Source organism: Bacillus rossius, chromosome 1 (assembly GCF_032445375.1).
Source record: "Bacillus rossius redtenbacheri isolate Brsri chromosome 1, Brsri_v3, whole genome shotgun sequence".
Lineage (NCBI taxonomy): Eukaryota > Metazoa > Arthropoda > Insecta > Phasmatodea > Bacillidae > Bacillus > Bacillus rossius.
In genome coordinates, this window is record NC_086330.1 from 134,809,850 (window position 1) to 134,834,811 (window position 24,962).

A 24,962-nucleotide genomic window follows, 5' to 3' on the forward strand; every position below is an offset into this window, starting at 1 on the left:
ACCGAGAGGTACACAACAACGTGACACCATGGAAGGAGGAGGGGCAGGGTGCAGGTGGACATAGTTAGTAGTACGTGTAATGCTGTAATAGTAATTATTTATTGTATGGATTAAACTCGCTGGACGTGCGGGCTGCGCGTGTCCTAGCTGTCCGCATTGTCATAATGCTCCGACTTTGAGTGCCTGTATCTCAGAAACGGTTTGTCTGAGCGTGTTCAAGTACGAGGACATTTTATATTCCTTATGTCATTCCTGTTATTGTTTCACTACGATAGCTTAGAACATGCGTACAGGTACAGTAATACGTGCATAGTAACAGAGGCGACGCCATGTTTCCTACGTATGCGATGGAATTGTGGTCACCTTTTATTCCCTGCTTACATGTTGTCATGCATCTTAATTGAATCCGGAAGGTCAGCGTTTCATTATTTGTGGTTGTTGATTTATCTTAGCTTTACCGTTTCCTCAACACTACATTCACAGTGGTTTTGCGCCCATACTATTGGCAACAGAGGGGTGGTTCCTATACCCATTCTTCTTGGTTTAGGTCTGGCTACCTGCATCCGCGAGATTTTCCGTGTGTGTGAAAGTTCTGCCACTTTAAAATTTGGCAAGTTTAGCAGTTTGGAACGTAAATACAAAATAAAGACCTGGGATGGGACATATCGCCTCAAGTCTTATTGACAACATGGGTGGGGAAGGAAATGGCCTTTGCGCATTGTAAGGAACCATCCCAGCATTTGCCTAAAGCGATTTTGGTAAACCCTGGAAAACTGATGTCAGGATGGCCATATTGAGATTTGAACCCTTGTTCTTTGGAATTAAGCTTAGCACCACATTGTTTCGTAGGTAAGTCTGTGGGAAGACATTTTTTTTTTCAATTCATATTTAATCTTTATACTAATATTGAATGGTTTCTTCATTGAAATATGTGAATACTTTTTTTGTTCATGTCAATTTGTTATGTTGTGCTGATTAACAAGGAGAATTATTTGTAAAGGTCTGAGTACTATTTGTTATTTATTTATAATGTGCAAATTTATTATTGGTGAAATTACAATTTTCTCAAATCCAAAACCTTTCAATCAAATCCCAAAGAGTACTTTGAATATACTCCTTGAATCTAAATCTATGTCTCAAGGGTAAAAAAAAAAAAAAAAATAATAATAAAAAAAATAAAAAAATGAAGTAAAAAATATTAACTAAGATGTTGAACCATTTAATCTTTTAAGTTTTATTCATGAACTAAGTTTCTAGAATCAATACATATTGTAATTTTATAGTTATATTTTGTTTTAGTATTATTACATGTCAAAATGGTAACAGGATAGATATTAAGAAAAAATTATTGACCTATTAAACTTAATAGTTTATCAGTACTGAATTTTTTAGTTTACCATATTTCCTTTAATATTTTTCTTTGAATCTTTTTCCTAGAATATTGAATCCTTTGAATACTAAGTATTTGAGAATTTGATTAGCCCATCCCTAGTGCAAAAATAATTTATTAATTATTCTTATTTTTTTAAAAGGAAACCTTTTAAAAGTGTTTCACTGTTTTTTTATAATTTCCCATTCTTTTAGCTTATAAATAAAAAATATTTGTTTCTTTTCAACAAGTGTGTAGGAAGATCCTGCTGGATGGCATGGCTTCAGAACCATCCAACCTGAATCATACTTCCTGTTTGCTTATGCAATTTAACAATCAGTTAGTTCAATTCAGTGCAAGCTGTTGTTTGTCATTTTGGCACAGCGTTCAAGGAGGCCTGAACGCTGCGAACATCCACATCATAGCTGACCTGTACGCAGAGGTGATTGGGGCCCTGGCCCAGTCGCGCTTCATGTCTGTGCGTAAGAAGTTCATGAGTGAGCTGAAGGAGTTGAAGAGCAAAGAGCCAAGCCCCAACACCACCCAGAGTATCATCTCGCTGCTCATGGGCATGAAGTTCTTCAGGGTCAAGGTGAGCCGTACTGACTCACTCATTTAGTGTAAAACTGTTGCAGTGTATTTCTCATGGACGTACAGCATGGTGGTCCTATAGTGGGCCTTAAAATTGGGTATGTGTATTGCTTCAAGCCTAACTGTTGCTTAGCACCTATCTGAGTTGTATACCTTCTGCGTAAGGATAGGTGGTAAAGTGTGTCTTTGTTTGCGACTTGTTACCGCAGAACCAATACAAGTAAGTTGCTAACCAAACAAAATCATTGTAAACAAAATGTTTGACTGATGTAGGAATTGATAATGGGCAATATGGATAAAAACAGATACCGATCCAATTACAGAATTTCTTCAGTAGATTCAATAACCAATAAAAAACTGAGTCAGTCCTTTTTGTAAATAATCATGGTGCAAGTTTCCTGAAATTAAATATTTGTAAGTACCTAATAAGTCAGTACATACATTAATAAAATGCTTGTGACTAATTACAAGCACAACATTCAAGTATAGCTTTTTTTTGTCTCTGCCACTATATGGTGCACTCGCCCTCCATATGTAGGCCATTTGAGGTCTGCCTGCCTGCTGTGGTTTCCCCTCAGGTAGTGCTTGACTATTGTTGACAATTGGTTGTGGGGTGACCATTTAGCAGCATGAATCACGACCGTCCTTGTCATGTATATGTCGTACCCACCTAACAAGCCCTTGGCTGTTGATGGGCATGTAACAAATGTAAAAATAGAAATAAATTACAGAAAAATTTGAGTAAAATTTGCCTAAAAAGCTAAAACATGGTTAATAGAAATTTCGGGTGACACTTGAATGGATGAAATTGTATTTTTTTCATGTGTACTTGTTTTTTAAGTATCTGTATGAACCTATTACATTGAGAATTTGGGATTATTGGCAGATACTGGTACTAAAATGATTACATCAGTATATCACTAGTAGAAATCCGCATAATCCACCACAGAGAAAAACTGTACAGACAGCATAAAATATGCGCAATGTAAACACTTCTGATGTATGTGTAATGGTAGTCTATTTAATGAAATATTTATTAATAATATAATAAATAAATGTAGCAGAATACCTATAAAACAGCTGCATAATTTGAACTCCTAAAATGTGGCTTGTCTCTCGGGCATGTATGCCGCACAAATTCTTATGATCGGGAGCTCGTCAACCATGATCGGTCACCTTTGTTTCTACTCCAGCCACGATCCTGCCCAATAGTACACATGTTGTTACTACAGTGGATTGATTTGGTTTGTCAAGAATCCATATCTATCGCAGACAGTCATATATATATATATTTTTTTATATTGGCTACTAGTATCACTAAAGTAATTTTTATTTAGAATTTATGTGGAATTTATTTAAATTTCTAAATTAATTAATATATATTTTGTGGTGAAAGTTTGATTTGAATTTACGACCTTTACCTATAGTGAAAACCAGAAAAATGTGTTTAACCGCTCTGCTGACACAGAGTATCTATGATATCTTCATATAAGTATTATATAGTACAGTGTTTTTGGCACTCATAAAATTTTACAAGTCCCAATCATGCATTATAATATTGTTACAAGCGCAAGCAGGGCCGCGATGTGCACCGGGTTCCATGTGTCAAGTAGCCCCCACTGATGTGGGACAGGCCACGCATTCCTGGCTGGATTACAAGGGTCGTCACTACCCCTCCCACCTCCTCCCCGCTTCCCATGCGGCGCCCTGCCTCAGTGCCGGACAGCCTTTGGGAATTCTGCGGGCCATTGCGCGAGCTGCCGATGCCCTTCTCGAAGCTTCGAGCGTCGGGTTGGCACAGGATGACGTGACTGGCCCCAGCCGCGCTCGTCACTTCTAGAAAGGCGCCAGTGTGTATATAAGCCTGGACGCCGGCCTCTGCGACAGTGGCTCGGCGAGTTGGAGTGAGCTCCTCGGCAAGGAGAGTTTTTGGGTGGTAAGAGTGCTGCGGGTGCGACGAGAGTCCCGAGCGAAGTTCCGAGCAAAGCGCAGAGCGGATCTTTGGCGAAGGGAAGTGCAACAGTGGTGACGGAGTGCGACGAGAGTTTGCGACTGAGGTCCATGAGGAGTGCTGTGGCGAGAGTTGCGTGAGGGATGCGGCCCAGCGAGGTGTGCAGTGTGTAAGGACTTGAGATACTGAGTGCGAGTAATTGAATCGTAGGCATTTTAAGTAAGATTTTTATTAGTGTTGTAAATATTAGCAGTCAATAAAACTGTGGAATAAAAAAAAATTGGGCTATCTCTGTACGAACCCAGTTCTTTTCACTTAACGATTATTATTAAAATCGTAACAATATGATTTAAAATACTTCACAAATCTCAACATTACACATACATCAGAAGTCTCCGTATTGGGCATATTTTATGCTTGCATGTAAGTTTTACTCTTTGGTGGAGTATGCAAATTCTTACATCAGCCGAATATTTTGTTTACAATAATTTTTTTTAGGAATGTGGCTGACTTGAATGATTTCCAAGTTGCAAACTAAGACACTTTACCACCTGTCTTTACGCAGTAAGTTGTAAAGCTCAGATAGGCTCTAAGTATAGCTAGGCTCGAAGCAAGATGCACTTACTTTTCAGCCTAGTATTGGGCCACCGGCCTGTCGGTTCTCTGACACAAAGCTTCATTCAGGCACCAAGTGACCACATCACCTTGACGGGAGTTTCAGAAGTCTTGCTGTATTAATGGTGTAACGAAGAGAGAGTAAAAAATTTCAGATGTATAGGAAAGGCTAAGGAAGGTCGTATATTATTCTCGAGATCAGTTCTCTATTTTACACATTTCATTATTTATATGTTACAAATAATACAAATAATATGTAAAGTTAGAGTTGTGAACTTAATCATAGACCTTCATTTTACCTCTTTTGATATTCCAAAAAAAATTTTTAACCCTTTGGTTTGTAACAGCATAATATTACCATTGGAAATGTAATATGTAATCGTACTTTCATGTTAGCTCTGAAAGTTTTAACATTGTCCAAATTGCTTTTATCGTATGTCTAGATGGTGCCGATAGAGGAGTTTGAAGCCTCGTTCCAGTTCATGCAGGAGTGTGCCCAGTATTTCTTGGAAGTGAAGGACAAAGACATCAAGCATGCCCTGGCCGGTTTGTTTGTGGAGATCCTGGTGCCTGTGGCAGCGGTGAGCAGCTGCATCTTTATATGCCTGTCATGTAAAATATTTATCTAAGATTACTATAGTTCACTGACTAAAAAAAAAATCAGCAAATAAAAATGTTAAAAGTTATTGACCCTTGCTCAGATAATCCTGTCATTGTAGTTACCGTATTCACTCGCGTAATGTCCGCCCTCGCATAATGTCCGCACCCATTATTTATATATCCTTAAAAGAAAAAATTAAAAATTTGCATAATGTCCGCACCAGTCGTCTACGGCGGGCAACACAACTTTGGCCACCCCTAAAGGACGTAGTACGAATGGAAAGTTGACGGCTCTGTAAACAAAGCCGTGACCTTGAGCTGTCCTTTCTCTCCTGTCCTGAAAGGGTGGGGAAATTCGTTGAACTGAACAAAGCACGGTAACGGTAAACACAGCTGACCATCACACACGCACTTTCAAGGCATGAGTTTCGCGTCGAGTTTTGTAGTGTAGAGTACAGAATGGGTAAATATAAATCCTTCACTGCGCGGTTTAAATTAAGAGTTGTTCGTTATGCTGAAGAGCATGGGAACAGGGCTGCTGAAAGGGAGTTTGAAGTGCAGGAAAAAAGTGTTCGTCAGTGGCGGAAAATAAAAGAACAGTTGCAGTCAACAAATGCAACACGGCGTGCGTTTCGCGGACCCAAGGCTGGGAAGTTCCCAGAACTTGAAGTTAAAGTTTTAAACTATATACGTGAATTAAGAAGTAATGCCTGTGCTGTTTCGTATGAAATATTTCAAGTAAAGGCGCGGGAAAAAAAATTAACATCACATTTGCTGACATGGATAAGTCTTGTTTTCTGTTGAGGTAAGACACGCAGCGCAGCGTAAAAGAAATGTCAACTTTAATTAGTGTGTACCCTGTTTTACGTGTCAGGACAGAACAGAACCCCTCTTTGTTTACATTTGGTTGGAATCCCTCTCTCGGCCATTCTCACGCTCTAAATGTTTCCTTTCCCTTCCTCCTTCTCTACGTCACGAAGGCCATCAGATTTTTGGGAGGGGGGGGAGTACAGTGCGCAGCAGATGTGGAACTGGTGAGTCATTGCGCTGTTGCCAGCTCGCTGGTTCCCTACGCGCCGCACGTAAGGATATGGTACGGCTAAAATGTTGCAGCCGTGCCATTAATAGCCGTTTTAATCCATCGCATATTAATCACATTAATAAAGCACACGTAACCACAATTATTTCAGTGTGGTGCGTAATTTTTTTTTAATGTTCCGGCGGGTGCGAGACAGTTACCGGTGGCAATTACAGCAAAGTAAACATGGTCTAAGCCGGGTTGTTTGCAAGCGATCCCGCAGCAATATTCTTTTAAAATACGTAGCTAGTTAAATCCAAATTGATTTTAGATACGTTTTGTCTTTTTAGTAATAATTAAGACACAAAATTTTGTATTTTTGTTTTTCCTCGCATAATGTCCGCACCCCATTTTTTTGGCCAAAAAAGTAGTCAAATTACTGCGGACATTACGCGAGTGATTTCGGTATTTGTTAGCGTTTTGTTTTCTGTAAAACTATATTGAAGATTTTTCTTCTGAAATTAGATTATTGCTGTTCTTTTTTAAACTTTTTTTTGGTAATTTAAAAAAAAATTAGACGTATAAATTTTTTTCTGCATTTGTAATTTTGATTTGAGTTTCAAAGAATTGTTTTTTTTTTGTTAGATGCATTATAAAGATTCTTATTCATTAAATAATAAATGGATTGCTAATTCAATATTCAAACAATTATTCCAATTTACTCTTTGTAATTCTGAGTGTAACCTCTGTAGTTTTTTGAGTACTGTTTAATTAACTTCTTAATTTGATACTTTATCTTTGATATTAAAGTTTTGTTTATAGCCAATTAAAAGTCGTCCTGGTAATTTGTGATTTTTATTACTTGTAAATATTAATTTAATGACTGAATAATCTCAGCATAATACTCCTTATAGATGACCAGATTTGGTTCGGGTATAATTTTGATACTGTGTGAAAGTGAACTTTGATCTGTAATTTTGGAAAGAAATATTGTGCGATTTTATGGTAAATTTTTAAGAGCTATTATGGTTAGCCAGTACATACCAGGAAGAAGTTCCAATATCCGAGAGCTTTAGTTTAGAATTTTTAGTCTTGTTCGAACCTCCACGAAGACCAGTCATGTATCGAAGAATTCCAGAATTTGGAAACATTATTTAGAACCAACAGGATTGAGTTCCATATTTAAATACAATTTTACATATGATTGGTTGAAATTGGTGAAATTATATAAGAATTAAAAGTTATTATAATCATCATCAAGTGAGCAATGGTTATAAGGGCATTAATTTTGTCATACCAAGATACAAGTAGGCTAAGTAATAAGATGAGGCCTAAACTTTGATTAATTTGTAGCGAAAATTGTTTTCTATGAAAATGTTTGGAATTAAGAAGAGTTGGGCACAAGACATCAGTGTGAATAGTCAGTGAAATTCATATTTGGACAAACTCATTTAGAAGTGTGTGGCGTAGACTACAGAACAATAATTTGCCAGCCACATTGAAAAGATTACTATATCAAGTCAATTCATCGAGGTTTCGTCATTGCTGTTACCTACGAGAAGTCCACCTTCCAGCCGATTGAAGCAGTCGCTGTTCCGTGACTCTACAATTTGCAGTCATTTTCTAATTACCAAACTGTCAAACTTCGTTGCCAGTCTTCTTGCAACTTTTGGAAGAACCATTGCCTCTTTCAGAGAGATAAGACTCACATGTCTGTTGAATGTCCTGAACGATAGGTAATGTTTACAGGAAACTGGTATGTACTGTGCTAATACCATTGTGGGTGTGTGTAGTCAGCCAATCAGTTTTTCAATTGGTTTCGCAATTAGAATCATTTCAATTTGATAATTTCAGAGTTTCCTATTAACTTTAGATTCACATTTTCACTGTTTTATGTTGCCCAAGGATATCCCTGGAGAATGGATGACTCATATTTTGCTCTATCTTTGTTGTTTGAGTTAGTAATATGGTTTTGGTTTTAACATTGCTTTAGGAGAGTTTGATTGTACAGTTACAATTTGCTTTAAGACATTACTGTCAAAGAATTGAACTCCATTGTTTGCGTTGACATTGTTCGATGTGACAAATAAACTAATAAGTGAGATAACCAATTGGAAAACCAAAATATGTGTTGAAATATGGTAATTTTTGATCTGTGTCAATTCTTGTGCAATATGAATCTTTGCTTGATTCTTGATTTGTGTGAAGATTGTTATTTCCCCAGGTAGTTCATTGTGGAATCAACCACAGATTTCATAATAATCAAAATAATTTATTTTTGTTTTCCATCAGTTATTTGGTATTTTAAAATAATAGATTATCTTCAAGTTACAGACTAAGTCAAATTTCATGTCTTGTACTCGCTGCAAACGGTAACCTGACATTCAATTTACAAAGTAACTTAGAATCACTAGTTAAAGGAAAATTCAGTCACACTGTTAAAATTTATAATCCACTAAATATTTTACAATTGATTTTCAGCTTTTGGTTATATTAGAGAGACACTGCAACACTGAACCATACATGTTATGTAAGAAGGGTATCCTGTTGAGTATGACGAACCAAGATAAGGTTCTTAACATTTTATATATTACTAGCAGCGAAACCCGGCGTTCCGCGGGTAGAATACATTGTAAGTTTAATGGCATGAGTAGTTCATAGGCACCATTTTTTTTAACTTAGATACTACAAATTCCTATCTCGGATATGTAGAGATCTATTTACCATTAAATATACTGTGTATATAAAGCACATAAATACAATTAACTAATTAGTTAATTAAAACAATTATAAATAAAAAAAACTTATTCAAATGAAATGTTTATCTTTTATTGTATATGTACACACATTTACGTTTTTATATCTATAATATGTATTTACATTTTTTTTATTTAAGTTACATTATTTCTTTGTTTCTCTTCACAATACTTGCTTATACACTATATTTATAGTTTTATTGTTTGGACTGTAAATAAACAAATTTTGAGGTGATCGAACTCGTGATCATGCTATGTACAATTGGCCATGTGAAAGCAGGGTTCTGTTAAGTTAACGCCACAGTATTGGAATGTTTGGCCCTGTGCTTTGTTAATAGTCATGCTGTAAGCCAACTTGACTGGGAATTGTAATTGTTTAAAACTGAAGGGCAATCCACTTGATATTAACTGCATTCCTGGTATAAATACTATCTGCCCTTTTTCTTTACTAGTCATTATTTTCCTTCAACGATGTTATTCTGTAGCTGTTTGATACAGAGTCTTGTACCATTTCACAGTTTCGGTGAGTTCAGATTCCGTAATGAAATAACTGGTGCACAACTTTCATTTTAAGGCAGTGTAATGGCATTCCTGGAATATTTAATGAATTTAAAAATTCAGTAGGAAAATTGACGCTTTCATCTTCATCAGTCATTGGATCAATTGACATGTATATTTTTTCTTCCCCTGGAATCATTTCCTGGATAGTCCTGTTGATGTCGTTGACAATATCGTTCTTCGTTGCTAGAATAACTCTCACGTAACCATTCTAAATTGGTATAATTTTCGACGATATTCGGGTGTAGGTCATTTATGAGTTGTTCAGGTGTTTCAACAATATTACACAATTTCAAAAAGTTAATTTCATCCGCCAGCATCGACTTTGGAATGATAGGCAGTGTTTGACAAAAATCTCCTGATAGTATTAACAATACACCTCCCATTGAATTTGTGTTATCGCATACGTCTCGAAGTGTTCTATTCAGTGCTTCTAAAGATTTTCGATGAGCCATTGTGCTTTCGTCCCATATATGGCATTGCACTTTTAATATTTGTCCACGTGCTGATAATTTTGTAATGTCACATACCGGAAACTTATCAGCTACATTTAAAGGTAATTTTAATTCAGAATGTGCTGTTCTTCCACCATCCATTAGTGTAGCCACTGTTCTCGATGATGCCAGGGTGAGAACAATTTCTTTGTTTGCACGGATTTCAGCTAGGATTTAATTTATCAAAAATGTTTTCCCGGAACCTCCAGGTGCATCTAGAAATATTATACCACCTTTTTTTTTTTAATAATAATCCATTATTATATCATATGCCTGTTTTTGACTCTAAAATAATAAGGGTTTGTTGTTTTGAATATAGAGCTTCAATTTGTTGATATTATAACTTTTTCTCTCAAAAATTCACTGTTCATAGCATCCAAATGACTTCGTTCAGGCGATTGAACTCCCAATTGTATTAGCGTTTGGTTAGATTTTGCTAAAAATTTAGTATCTTTCAGTAATATCAAAGCTTTGTTAAAAATTTCATTATTAAAATTAATTTCTAAGTCTGGGTTTTGTCGTCGTAGTTCAGCCAAGATGTCATCGCTCATACTTTCTCTATATTTCAGCCATAGTCGATTTGGATTTGATGGATTACATGTAGTTAATATAATTGCAAATAGTTTGCGAATTTGATTTGCTTTTGCCGTTTGTGCTGCTTCGTTCATAGCCAACTCCCAGTGATTATCGTTTTCTAGTATCTAGTAGTAGATAGTTTTTAGATCTTCAAAACTCGTTGGGCCACGAATAGGGTGAAGTAATAAATGTAAATGGAAACATTCAGATTCATTTGGATGCACTGTATAAACTCGACCTATTGTGTTACTCTTAAATACTCCGTCATGTCCTTCCACTGGCATTCCACGTTTTCGTGGATTAAATTGTTTACTTGCTGTATCCCACGTATAGTAGCTTGGTACTTTTGAGTAAAGTAAGGTCTTAGCAAATAGATCTCTTTGACATTGTTCGAAAAATGCTGTTAAAGTTGTTTGCGCTGGTTGTTCTGTTTCAACTGTGTTTGCGGTTTCTGTAGTAAATAACATGTGTTGTTCATTTTCTAAGTGGACGGCTAAATGATTTACCAGTGGATCCCGATATTGTATTGGGAAATTTAAAATTTGCCAAATTGCTTTGTTGGTATTAATGTAACGACCCATATGATACTGTACTATCTCATCAGGCTGATTTTCTTTTGTTAGTGTAAAGACAGCCATATCACTGCCCTTATTAATATATTTGCATACATATTTAATGGATTTAACAGAAATGCAATTTTCAACATTGATATGTGCTTTGAACATTTTAAATAAAAGTGAATTGTATGGAACTACCCATTGGTTGTTAACTTCAATTTTTTCACTATCTCACAATTTAATTTTTGCTGTAAATTCTCCTTGTTCTGGAGATCGACGTTGTATTTCGGATACCCATCTTCGCCCGTTAGTGTTTCGTTCAGGAATGACTTCAGATAACATTTTGTACATTTTTCATCTTTCATGCACAGAGAATTTCTTTTTAGCTCCCCACACGGGCCATAAACCATATTTTTCACAATTATATCATAAAGTTCAGGATCATCTTCCGGGTTTGGAAACTCAGCTTTGCTGATATAGTCTATTTGATTTGGTTGTATTTTATTTTGAAGCCAAACTTAAGCTATGAGAATGTGGCAGCCCTCGCTTCTGCCATTCAATTGAATACATTCAGCAGATGACATCACCAAATATTTGATTTTTTACTATGGCATCAACAAATTTAATTTGTTTTTGACAAAAAACTTGGGCAACAATATCATGTCGGTCACTAGCTGCCTGTCCATATTATAATTTGCCCTTGATTTTTCACCCAAGAATAGTTACATGTAAATGTTATAAATAAATCTGGTCAGCCATATTTTCTTACGTGTCATCGCATCCTGAGCATATTCATACATATGACTTGGACTCCCAGTGAATGTAGATTGCAAAATAACCAATTTTTCACAATGTTATTGACGTTTCCATCATTCATCATTGCATCTCTTAAATGGATATATTCATCGAAACGCAACTTCCGTCGATTATGGTGAATAAATTCTAATCTTTCTGTCTCAATTATAGCGTACATATCTACAATAAACTGCTGAAACAACTGTTTAGAATATGGTTATATTCACCATTTCTAATCATAATTCGATAAGCATAAAATTGCATAGCTGATACTTTTTTGTTAGTTTCTACACCTGTAGTTGGATTGATTTTTTGAATGTTAAAGGGGTAACCATCCTCACCTTGCCAAAAAATTAGAGGATACTGTAGTGCATCATAACTACGATTTATTTCAGCAATACGTTGTAGTTGATTACTTCTGCATTGAATAATGGTATCACGATGACTATATTCATTATCAACAATTGCTACTGCAACTTCATTTGTTTAAGGTTCATTGTACCATCGTTCATGTTGTCTGACTGGCCTTTTATCTGCTCAAATGACAATCTTATAATTGTCTGCAACCATTTTGTCAAGAGAAGTTTTAAATACATAGATTAGCTGATTGTGAAGTAGGGTTGTAACTTCTGAATAATTTCTTGTTGAAGCCACTGAATGTAAGTGTAACATTGATCTATTTCAAGTTCTTCGTTACCAATAAAATATATTTGAAGAAACTTTTGAGCTTTATTGGACTTAGGAATAAGTGAGCCTACTCAGTGGTAAATTTGGCCTTGAATTTTGAAAACCGAGCTGAAATCTTTTTCGTTATATATTAATGTAGCCCCGAATGAAGTCATCTGGAAGCAACAGTTATATCGACGTATATTTTGTAGAAAATTATTGGAATCTGGTGCCGTTTTGTTCATATAAGCGAGTAGTTCTGGTGATGTTACATGTAATGTTGGTAAACTGACTTTACCACTCGAACAACACATACCAGCAGTTCTGCCCTTAAATTTCCTTGCATGACAATACTCGCATATTTGATCCATTTTTCCGATGACAATATTTGGATATTCATTGTATTGTTTTTGAGGATCATAATGGAACGCTTGAAGCTCTAAACTCTCAATATGACATGCAGCAGCTCGTTGTTGGCGTAAAGCGGCCATTCTTTCCTTGTTTCTTTCATTTTCCTCTTCACGTTGATAAGCTGATTGACAACTTCTAATTGCTCGTACTCTAGCTCGCTTTTCGTTATTAATGTTTGCTCTTTGCTCTTCATTTTGATTTTCTCTAAATTTTTTTTACTCGCTTACGAGTTTTCCTAAGCCGTTCTTCTCTTTGTTCTTCTGTTTCATTTTGACATGCTACTTTTTGCCTTTAAGCATTCACATGAGGTTGCGTAAACACTTTCTTACGTCTTGGCATTGTATATGAAATAAAAGTGAATAAAAATTGGTTTTCGGATTGATACCACAATAAAACTAACCAAAACTCACTGAGTTTCAGCTTATAAACTGTCGACAAATGAAATTTCCAGTTCCAGAACACTCTAGAAGATTCAGATACTTTGTTCTTTACTATGTTCTAGAAAACACTTGACTTTGTTCACTTTTCACTTTTGATTCCCGTTGATCTTCGTTCGATTGATACCAGAATAAAACTGACTAAAATTCACTTAGTTTCTGTTTATATACCATCAACAATCAAAGTTTCCAGTACCAGAATACTCTAGAAGATTCAGATATATTTAATTTCGGAAATCCAAGAAATTTCACGAAAATAAAACCGTTTGTATGCGTATATTTAAATATTCTAGATCATTCTGGATTACTATAGAATATTCTAAAAGTTTGGAAGCATTCTGGATGATGACCGACCATTCTGAATCATTTTAAAATTTTGAATTAAATTTGATTATTCTAGATCATCCTTGAATATTAAAGAACATTGTAGATGATAATAGATCACCTCATATAACTTTAACAATTATGAATATTAGATCGTTCTAGAGAATTCTAGAACATTTTGGCAAAATCTAGCTTTTTTAGAAAAGTCCTTATGTGATATAAAAAGATAGACATATAGATTTCAAAACTTCTGCCACCCACAACCACCCACTTCCACCCCTTCCGTCCAAACCCTTACTCACAGCAGGAGACCAAGGGGTATCTACCACCACAATAGGGAGTAAATTCCAGTTGGTGGTAAAGAAAACCCTGTACGTATGTACACACACGTGCTTTATATATATATATTTAGAGTTTAGAATTAGATTGTCCTTACAAGCGTGACAATTAATAAATAGAATCACACTTTATTTACATAAAGAAAGACACAACACAAACTTTGCTTGAAGTATCTTAGAGAAACGGTTAATTAATTGTAGGCTCTTTAAAGTAACTTTAAAATTTATTACAGAAATTGCACTCATAAAGCATTAGTGCATACTTCTGCATATGAGGAATTATTAAATGAGACAATGTTTTGCAGACTGTGAAGAATGAAGTGAACGTGCCCTGCCTGAAGAACTTTGTGGAAATGCTGTACTCGCAGACGCTTGATATGTGCACAAAGTCGAAGCATCGGTTAGCGTTGTTCCCTCTAGTCACATGCTTGCTGTGCGTCAGTCAGAAGACGTTCTTTCTTCAGAATTGGCACTACTTTCTAGCAATGTGTCTGTCGCACCTCAAGAACAGGGACCCTAAGATGTGTCGAGTTGCTCTAGGTCAGTAAATTTTAGTTACTTAAATAGAAGCACATTTTTAGTTTATTAACTACTTATTGTAGAACCCCTTTTTTTACACTTTTGAAGGGGGTGTCTAAAAATGTTGTAAAATTGTGGGAAAGTGTAAAATAAGAGACTTGTGTGAAAAATTCTTTTTTGCACAGAGTACAGTGATAATGTATGATACATAACATACTCTAATATACACATAATACTGGTTAAGTGTGTCTGAAGCATATATAAATAGAATAATTAACATTAAGTCTTATATTTACTTACTGTATGAAGTATAGAGAAACATACATATAGTTAATGTACATATGTATGTACTTTCATTCTTTAGTTAGCAATTCATAGTAACGTCAGGCATTTACAAGTTAAGAACATTAATAAAACTACAGTACACTATCACCACACTGAGCTGTGTTTCCTTCAGTGATTTTTTACAAATGTGTTTGGAGTGGAAATACGCATACATAACCTCTCAGCAAGTGAAACTGGAGTACCTTTGTGTTCATCCATGCACTTTAAAAGGTTTAGTTTGTTATCAGTTAAAAATGTTTTCCAACTTTTACTAGCTGCTATCTCATTAAAATACATACAGATAAAAATTTAGTTAATTACTCACAGTAAGACAAAATTTTACACTTAACATTTAAATTTATTATGACCACTTTATTTTTAACGGACTGGGACAAAGATGATTACCATAAATATAAACTACGTAATATGTATAATTTAATGATGGACACTTGGACATTCTATAAACTGTAACGCTAGCGTCGTGAGCTAAAATTTTCTCAAAGTCTGCCATTATTAGATCAGTAACGTTAGCTGGTAAATACAATTTTTAATGGACAAGCACATCGACAAATCCAGGAGCTACAGCACTAGTGTTCCCAACAGTATTTTGGATTTCGTATTTCACATAAAATTGTTATGTTTGTATGTATTATGTATGTGACAAACACTGGAATAACATATTTATGTAGGTTTATCATAAACAAACAGTGTAGATTGTAGATTGTAGGTGCATTGTAATCAATGGGAATTTATTGCTTTTCATCATATAAGGTTGATAGCGGTGCTGTAGAAAGAAATAAGAATTACTGTTAACTTACTAGCACTATTAACTAGCGAAGCTTTGAGTAAGCGAATCAATCAAGGCTCTTTTTAATTTTCAATTTGACTTCACCAGGAAATTTGCTATTAGTTTTATTTTAAGCTTCGGTTATGATGCAAAACTTTGCATCTGATGTGAAGCTTCACGTTAGTTGCAAACCTTTAATACATTGGAAGTCTTGAATTTCGCTAAGGAAACTGTTTTTAAATTTTTGTCTGTTGAATATGAGTTGCTTAAACAAAGCTGGGTACTTAAAAATCAAAAGAAGGAACTCCATTTGCTTTTATGAATGCTTAATATTAGTATTATGCATTGTTATTGTATAATTTTTATTGAATGATCTTATATATAGTGATATAATCTGTTAAATGTTTAAATATTTACTTCCATCCTGTATTTTGTAAATTAAGGATAATACAGCTTTGTTGAGAACAATCAATATTCATAATTCAATTGAACTTCGTGAATATTTTAAACATTCAATTTGATATTCGCTTTGCATCAAATAACTAGTATTCGCACAGGCTTCCTATTAACTTGCTAGACGCCATATGGTTTTTAACAGTTTTCTATCCATTAAAATTTGTTATGTTAAATATTGAACATTTTTTTTCCTTAAGGCAGATATCAAACACTAAGAGATTTTCAGAGACTGTACAATAGTGTCTAGTGTCAGTTTTATTACAGTTGTAGTCATTCCTGAAAATAAATTTGATACAAAATGCCAATGAGTAACAGGAAGTCTAATTGTTGCAGCCAGTCACTATTAACTAGAGCATCTATATATATAAAATAGGATGTTAGTATGTATAACGTTGATAAACTCCACACCTTTTGACTGATCGCCATGATAATTGGCACATCAAAGTGTTTTTTCATGGAGAAGGATTTTATGCTATCAATTTTTTTGTTACTTCCAGCTAGATGGCGCTGCAGTGCATAAACTTTGAAACTGTTCAACAGATCACCATGGGTAAACAGAAAATCATAGATCATAGATATACAAACAGTAATTGTTTTTTATTTCTCTATGTCCACCACACTGTCATATAGCTGTATCCATTTTACTTCAACTTGCGGACAATATACCACCCTGTGTTCAGCCCGGGCAACATCAGGTACTGCAGCTAAGCTAGTTAATTCTATATCATATATGTCATAATGAAGCTAAATCTTGAAAATTTATTTTACCAAGACTGCATTTTTGTTACTATCCCTCCCTTGAATGTGGCAGTCTTGTGTCTCAAGATATGAACTTTATTTTATCCCTTTACTTCCCAGCATTTATGGCCTGAAAGTATAATGTATGTCTGAATGTTCCAGAGTCTTTGTACCGCCTGCTGTGGGTCTACATGATTCGCATAAAGTGTGAGAGCAACTCCGCTACACAGTCTCGTTTGCAGAGCATCGTCAACTCTCTTTTTCCGAAGGGCTCGAAAACCGTTGTGCCTAGGGACACACCTCTTAACATTTTTGTCAAGATTATACAGTTCATAGCACAGGTATTCTTCCATGATACTGAAATTGACTTCTGTTTATTTAGGAGAATTACAGCTTACCTTTGCTTATTGGAACCAAGAAGAAAAAATCATTTTGTATTAAATTTTTTTGGATGCTCAATACAAAATTAATATTTTTGGCTGTGAAAAATGGAAATAAATACTTATATACTTGTGACACTTAGATTATGCTTCCTCTAGGTTTGTTTAAAGACAGGTTATGTTAATTCTCTTCTATTTTTTGCCAGGTTTCAGTTGAGCATATAAATAAGATATGCAGTTGTAATGTTCTATAATAAAATTCTTATTAGTTATAAATTATATCTCTGGCATAAATTCTTATTAATTATAAATTATCTTAGGTATTAGATAGTGAGAAATATGTTTTTATGAAAAAAAGTTTAAAAAAAATTAATTTTTTAGGTACGTTACGGATTTTTTTAAAGTGCATGGTTTGTTGTTTTTAGGAACGTTTGGATTTCGCGATGCGTGAAATAGTGTTTGACCTTCTATCCGTGGGCCGTCCTATCAAAATCATCCTCACTCCCGAGCGAATGAGCATTGGCCTGAGAGCGTTCCTGGTTGTCGCAGATAGTCTACAGCAGAAGGAAGGGGAACCCCCCATGCCCCGCACCATGGGAGTGCTACCGTCTGGGAACACTTTACGAGTCAAGAAAACGTTCCTTAACAAGGTGAATTTCACATGTTACATTCCAGCATCCTGTTGGTTGTTGAAATACATAAGTACTTTACATATTGTAAACATACAGCCTACGTTGTGGGCCAAAAATTATTCTTTAAACATATAGAATGCACTATAACATGCCCCAAATTGTGATAGCCAAATTGTTCTGTACTAACATGAGCATACAATAAAAACAAATATATAATGGGTTTGGGCACCTGGTTTTATGGTTAACAAAACCTAGTTATCATTAGTTGAAACACCAAATGGTAGTTAGTCATAATACAAAAATAAAAAAAAAAACATTTATTTTTAAGGAATAATAAACAAGTGATACATGAACTTCGCAACAGATTTTTCGAATAGGACCAAAATAAAACTATTATTTCATAATCTATGTTCTGTTACGGTGGGCACATGTATAAAAGTCTATTAATTTTCAAAAGTCTATTTATTATTTGCCTTCAGCTAGTCAGACACGAAACCCTGACTCCTAGGACCACTGAACCTGTATGTGACAGTTTGTTGGTATAGTTCGTTATATCCAATGAAATTATTGAAAACACGTTAATCTCTAATTACGTGCGAGATATTAATAATTTTCGTTGCGACGGAGCTATCGACGTGCGGCATAAACTTCACTAAATGTTGGTGCAGCTGAACATACCTGAGTTCTGATACAAGGAAACTTCTCATCCTTATAATTTGCTGTATAGTTGTTACCGCGCGCTGCCTTCATTTGCTGACGTACGGAGTAATTAGTTCTCGTGTTTAACTACAACTTCGTAGTTACACGCAACGCCGATCACGCGATCAGCTACAAACAGCCGAATTCCTCACGGGAATTATTGCCAAATCACTCCATCTTCCCGGCATCAGAATCACTTTTTTCTTTATATTTAAATTTTACATTGTCGGTACTAGCCAACCAATCCAAACGTCGATGCTAGGCGTCTTTATTACAAGCGACCAATTATAATGTTGTTGTTTCAAACACGGCCGAATGTTGTTGATATGATGTGTCGTCATGGCAACGTCCCAGGCCGCTGACGCTTATGATCACGCCAAACAAAACACTACCGAAAGTCCGGGAAACGAAACAAAAACAAAACAAATGATCATCAAATTAGTTGCAGTGAACCTGAAAATACTGTAGTATTACTATATTAATGTATATTCACTGGGCTTATAAACTTACACTATTTCCAATTTTTTTCTTATATTTACTCACAAATTGGCATAGATACTAATTCACACTTTTTTATTGATTATAAGTGTATTCTTTTAAAAACCTGTGTTTGGAAAAAAAAGTTTTCTCCATTTTTCATTTGTAACTGTTATAATGTTTTAAGCATTTTGCAACCCTTGTTTGGAAAAGGTTTTATAAATCAATTCAGTTCAATTTTCTGACATTCCAAAGATTTATCATGTTTTAGTAAAATATTAGAGTTCGAATGCATAATATTTGGTTATTTTGTACTGAGCTAAAAAAAGTAAGTCTAGATAGAGTTAAGAGTTAATGCCAATACGTACTTTTTTTTTATGAAATGAAATTGACTTTTCTTAAAATTAAACTAATTTACAAATTTTTAATTAAGGTTCATCTTTTAAAGAAAATTGTTGGAACAGTTATAAAAAATCTCTTAGTCTTCGGAGTGTGATGAAAATAATATATATTGTAATTCTATTTGTATACATAATATTTGGTACTCAGTAAACTCATCATACACTTTGAAAAAATGAAATAGCATTGTTATTTACAATGTGTATTTTATTAGGGTTACAAAATTAAAAAAAAAATTATTAACTTTTAGGGTTTTCTATGAAAAGTACGACTGGTGATTGTGGCTAAGGGATTGTCCATTAATCACGTGAGGCTCGAAAAGGGGGAGGGGGGGGGGTTTCGGAAAAATCACGAAATATCACAAGGGGGGAGGAGGGGTGTAGAGAGATATCATGTGTATTTATTATTTCACGCGATTTCTACTAAACCGAAAAGCGACGCGTGACCTTGTCTCGTCGTAGCCAGGCAACAATATCCCCGCCCGGCTCGGCTTGCCAGTCGCCAGTAAGACTGTGATTTTGGCGCCTTATATACATGCTGTGCTTAATTTTCCAGAATTAAATTAGAGTATACCTATATTTAAAGATAATATTCTGAAATTTTTTAAAATATTTTGTACCGAAAAAATACACGTGATTTGTTGGGGGGGAGGGGGTGTAGTCTAAAACCTCACCACAAATCACTAGGGGGAGGGGGGGTTAAAAATTTGCTAAAAAAAACATCACGTGATTAATGGACGACCCCTAAAGAGGAATTTTAATAATGTTTTTTTTTTTGTATTTTAAATGTCTTATATATTTAAGACATTTTATTGTCAATATTGTCTTATAAAGTACAACCATCTTAAGAAAATCCCACTTAAAAGTATTTTCTGCATGTTAAGTTGAGCAACGATTATATGGCAAATAGTGATCAAACTGAATTAACAGCCAAATTGAAATCAATACACTGCAACACCAAATTGGAAGTTATTACATTATAACATCAGAATCCATGGCAATACATACAATGCAGAAAAATTTGTCTCAATTATCCTCAATTACTCTATTAAAATATAAATAACATTTAATAAATCTAGGTTTAGATTTTTAGTTAAAAACCAATGATGTTATTTTCTAAGTAAATTTTTTTAGTTTCTTTGTATGGTTTTTTTAAAATAAAGTGAATAAAAGCAGTCTATAGCTAATACGATACACAAATGGCTGATGGTTAAAGAGGAAACATCACAAGGTAATGTATTAGTACAGTGATTTTGGGCTTTAACTTAACATGTTTTGATTTACATTATTAGTATTGAAATAAGAAGACTGTGACATAGAGTAAAATTAAAATTTTAAAACTTGTTGGCACCAAAATAAACACTAACCACTTACGTAAACTATCAAATATTTTTTCCCAGCGCTTGAAAAGTAATTTTATTTTTATTAGTTCTAATAACACCTTTTCTTGATTTGATATTAGATTAATTTTATATATTAATGCATGATAAAGAAATAACAGCAAAATTAGTCAAAATATAAAATAATATCTTGGCTCTAAACATTGCATTAAAAAAAAAGTTTAGCTTGGCTTTGTGTGCATTTTCATATAAAATTCTTGTGAACCAAGGAACTTACTGAAGAAGATTTAATGTTTTATTTGCAGTTTTTTGTTTAACTTACTCTCATTAATATATGAAGTACCTACTGTTTTGTGTACACTTTTAAAATTTCTAACAATGAATTGTTGAAGTAGTTTATCAATGTAATTACTTACTTAATAATACATTTGGTCATTTGTTTTATTTTTTATGACTATAAAGACAAAATCCATTATTTTTGAAAACAAAATTTATATAATAAAATTTTGGCTGCAATAATACATTTTTCCTGTCAATTAGTCTAAATTTCTAAGAACCTTAGAAACTCTTAAATAGGTACTTACTACTTACTGTATTTGAGGGTCTTACATTCTTTATTACATTCTTGTAATTGAGAGATAATTTTTATTTTGGATCTTTCTTACATTAAAGAATGTCTTACATTGGAGGTAGTTATGGTATCAGTTGTCTTACAATCAAGGTTTCTGTACAGTCAAAGTCACCCTCAATTCAAGAGCATTTTTTTTTAGGGAATCCTAAATTCAATGGCCTCAATGGATATTAAAATTTATGTTTAATCATGAAGTTCTTTTAATGGAGACTATAATTAACGCATTACTTCAATATTTTCATATAAATTAAATTTTTGTTAGACATGAAAATAATCTTTTAAATTTAAAATTTTTATTTCATTCTTCAGTTTTACACCTAATAATTGTTGCCCTGTGGTTTTGAAATATTTTTGCATTACATTTGCATACCAACCATATTTTTTACTAAATAAATTGCGTCACTTTTAAACTTCTTTCATTTTTACGGACTTGAACATAACGTTTCTTAAGTATGAACAAGTTTTTGTTTTAAACTTTAAAGTTGAGGTTTCTGTTGTATAGTTTCTGATATTTGTAAAGATTTCATTATGCCTCTCTCTCTCCTGGTTAACTACTTATTTAATTTTTATCCTATTTTAGATGTTGACTGAAGATACAGCTCGAAGTATAGGGATGTCATCTTACTTTCCACATGTTCGTCGAGCGTTCATGGATATTCTCAGAGCACTTGATGCCCACTACGGTCGTCCGTTGATGATGACTAGCACTCAGAATGTAAATAAAGTAAGTACTCGTTTAAATATTTTTCTGCACTGGTAGGTACCTTGACCTTTTTTTGAAAAATTGGTATTATAAAAATTTCTTTGTTTATATGAATTTGTTTTAATAGAACAATATTTGTATAGAACATTTTGATTGTCTCGTAAAAATATGGCGTTATCCAATTCTTTATTTACACTATCATATAAAAAATTACCCCAAGATATACAAAGTAAAAAATTTTCAATGATCATCAATTTACATAGTACAAATTCAGTAGTACATAGTACGTAAAGACATGGTGATAATTTCCGTAACTTTCCATCAACTTAACGTCCTGTGCAAAAAGTTTTGATTTGAAACATTTGCTGTTGTGGATAGGAATTTTTTCCCTAGTGTTTTACTTTGTTTTCAAAGTCTTAAGATTAGCACAATGGTTAACTTGTGCTGTGAAATTCAATTGTAGATACTCTGTATTTTAAATATTTTTTTAAAAATGCTATATTATAAAATGGTTTGACAGTTATTTTAAACCTTTTTCGAATCAATTAAAATAAAAACTTGCGCCTTAAAATTAAACTAAAACTTAGCCTGGAATATTAATGGAGCTGAAAATTTGGGAAAGTAATTTGACTCAACATTTTATTAAAATTGCAAGGCATAAGTTGGTGGCCCTTAAATATATATTTTTTGTGCTCCATTTTGGCAATAGTACCATATTTACAGTAGAACCTGTTATAATGTTCCTGTCTACACTTTCCTGCTTACAAGTGTCATGTCATTTTTAAAGTTGCAACTTTTTCCCATAAGGACAATGTAATATCAAAGGTTACCCGTCTGTTGGAAAACAAAATAACAAATGCTTCCATTCCTTTCCATTCCGATGTGTCTTCAGATGTACGTACGTAGTTTTACAATATTATAGTTTACAAACTGTTCTGTAATGGCTTAAGAAAACAAACCTTTTAAATTGCTTATAGAGTTGAATTTATTTCATTCGTAAATAGGAATATAAAAACATGTTCAATTGGACGAGGCATTTCCTTTATAAATGCTATCATTGTGAGTTGTGAGACAATTTTACAGAAATGTGGAAGTGTGTTGAAAAAGAAAAAAAAAAGCTGGAAGAACCATGAAGTAAGTGGCAATAGGACATGAAAGTATTTTAAGCAATGTTTCTGAAAGGTTTCAGTCTAACGTGAGCTGATGGTTATTTCTAGTGATGGGTCAGATCCTAATATTTTTTAATCTGAACCTCAATTTGAATCCCAAAGAGCACTTTGAATAAACCCCTCAAATTCGAATCCAAGTCTCAAGGGTCCAAAATAATATAATTTACAAGAAATTAAAAAAAATATTAAGTATGGTGTTGATAAATTTAACCCTTTAAATGTTTATTCATGAAATAAGTTTCCAGAATCAATAGATTTTGTAAATTTATTCATGTAAATACAGCTTGCTTATCCGACTTTCGCATATCTGACATTCCGTATTATCTGATGTCAGGCCAAGTGATGGGACACAGTCTATTTGTAGTCCGTGACCTATGTGTCTGGCATTCCATACCTTCCTTCCACAATGCAGTACGCCTTACTTCCTCCCTTCATGCCCTACTTCACTTCCTTCACAACCTAGGTACCAACCTACCTTCACTACCTACTCAGTGCAGTGCAGTTTATCATTGTGTATGGATCGGTTTATTGTGTGTTACATGCATGTGTGTCTCAGTTTGACAAATGTTGTGTTGTTTTGAAAGTTGAAATTTATGCAAGAATGGCAATAAAAAGGAAGAAAATTGTATAGATGGAACAAAAACTTGATGCAATCAGGTGACTGGACAAAGAAGAGACAATGCAGAAGATAGCTGATGACTTTGGTGTTGTATGGGTAACAGTAGGAGACTGGAAAAAATCCCGATCAGAAATAGAAAAAGTTACAGAGGGCACATTCAAAGAACGAAAAACTATGAAAAAAAGCTTTGTATGTTTGGTTTACACAGTTCAGGGACAAAGGTGTGACTATTTGAGGCCTATTTTATAGCAAAAGGTGTTGTATTTTGGTAATGAACTCAATGAAGGGGACCAAGATTTCACAGCAAATGTTGGTTGGCTCGACTAATGGAAGAAATGGTACGGCATCTGTCAGTTGAGCGTTTGTGGTGAAAAACTGTCATCGAACTTTGAAGATGTGGAAGCTTTTAAAATAAGATTTCAGGAATTTATTGAAACTGAAAACCTAACATGTGATCAGATATTTAATGGTGATGAGACAGGGCTTAATTACAAAATGTTACCTAGTAAGAGTCTTGCAGCCAGAACTGAAGTGGCAGCCCCTGGCTACAAGCGTAATAAAAATAGGTAGACTATTTTAGCATGCAGCAATGATACAGGAAAATCTCAAAATAGACATTGTAATGATTAGAAAATCCAAAAATCCTAGTGTCTTTAAAACAATTTAAAAAGATACTCTTCTTGTAAAATTATACGTCCAGAAAAGCGCGTGAATGAACAGTGAAATTTTCAATGACCTGTTTTTTAAGGAATGTATTCCTTCAACGGAAAAGTATTTGAAAGAAAGAAAATTACCCACAAAAGCCGTTTTTTTTCGTTAGATAATGCTCCATCGCACCCTGATGCAGAGGAGCTTCGGCCATAAGCCAACCTATGGATCAGGGAGTATTGGAAATGAAAAAGAACACCTGCAGGAAGCTATTGTCTACAGTGATAGAGGAAATATATGAATGGTGAGACATGATTGACAAATTTAAATGTGTTAATGTGAAGGATGTTGCTTATTGGGCTTTTCACATAACGATGGAGTTAAGG

General features: G+C 34.2%; 1 protein-coding gene across 1 annotated transcript in view; it reads left to right on the forward strand.

The window, feature by feature from the left end:
* Window positions 1-24,962, forward strand: part of LOC134536067 (protein furry) — a 737,387-nt gene that overhangs the window by 12,019 nt on the left and 700,406 nt on the right. The window contains exons 6-11 of the mRNA XM_063375635.1: window positions 1,754-1,961; window positions 4,970-5,107; window positions 14,362-14,596; window positions 17,043-17,221; window positions 17,686-17,910; window positions 22,018-22,161. Coding sequence (XP_063231705.1) covers window positions 1,754-1,961; window positions 4,970-5,107; window positions 14,362-14,596; window positions 17,043-17,221; window positions 17,686-17,910; window positions 22,018-22,161 — 1,129 coding nt within the window. The remainder of the gene's footprint in view (window positions 1-1,753; window positions 1,962-4,969; window positions 5,108-14,361; window positions 14,597-17,042; window positions 17,222-17,685; window positions 17,911-22,017; window positions 22,162-24,962) is intronic.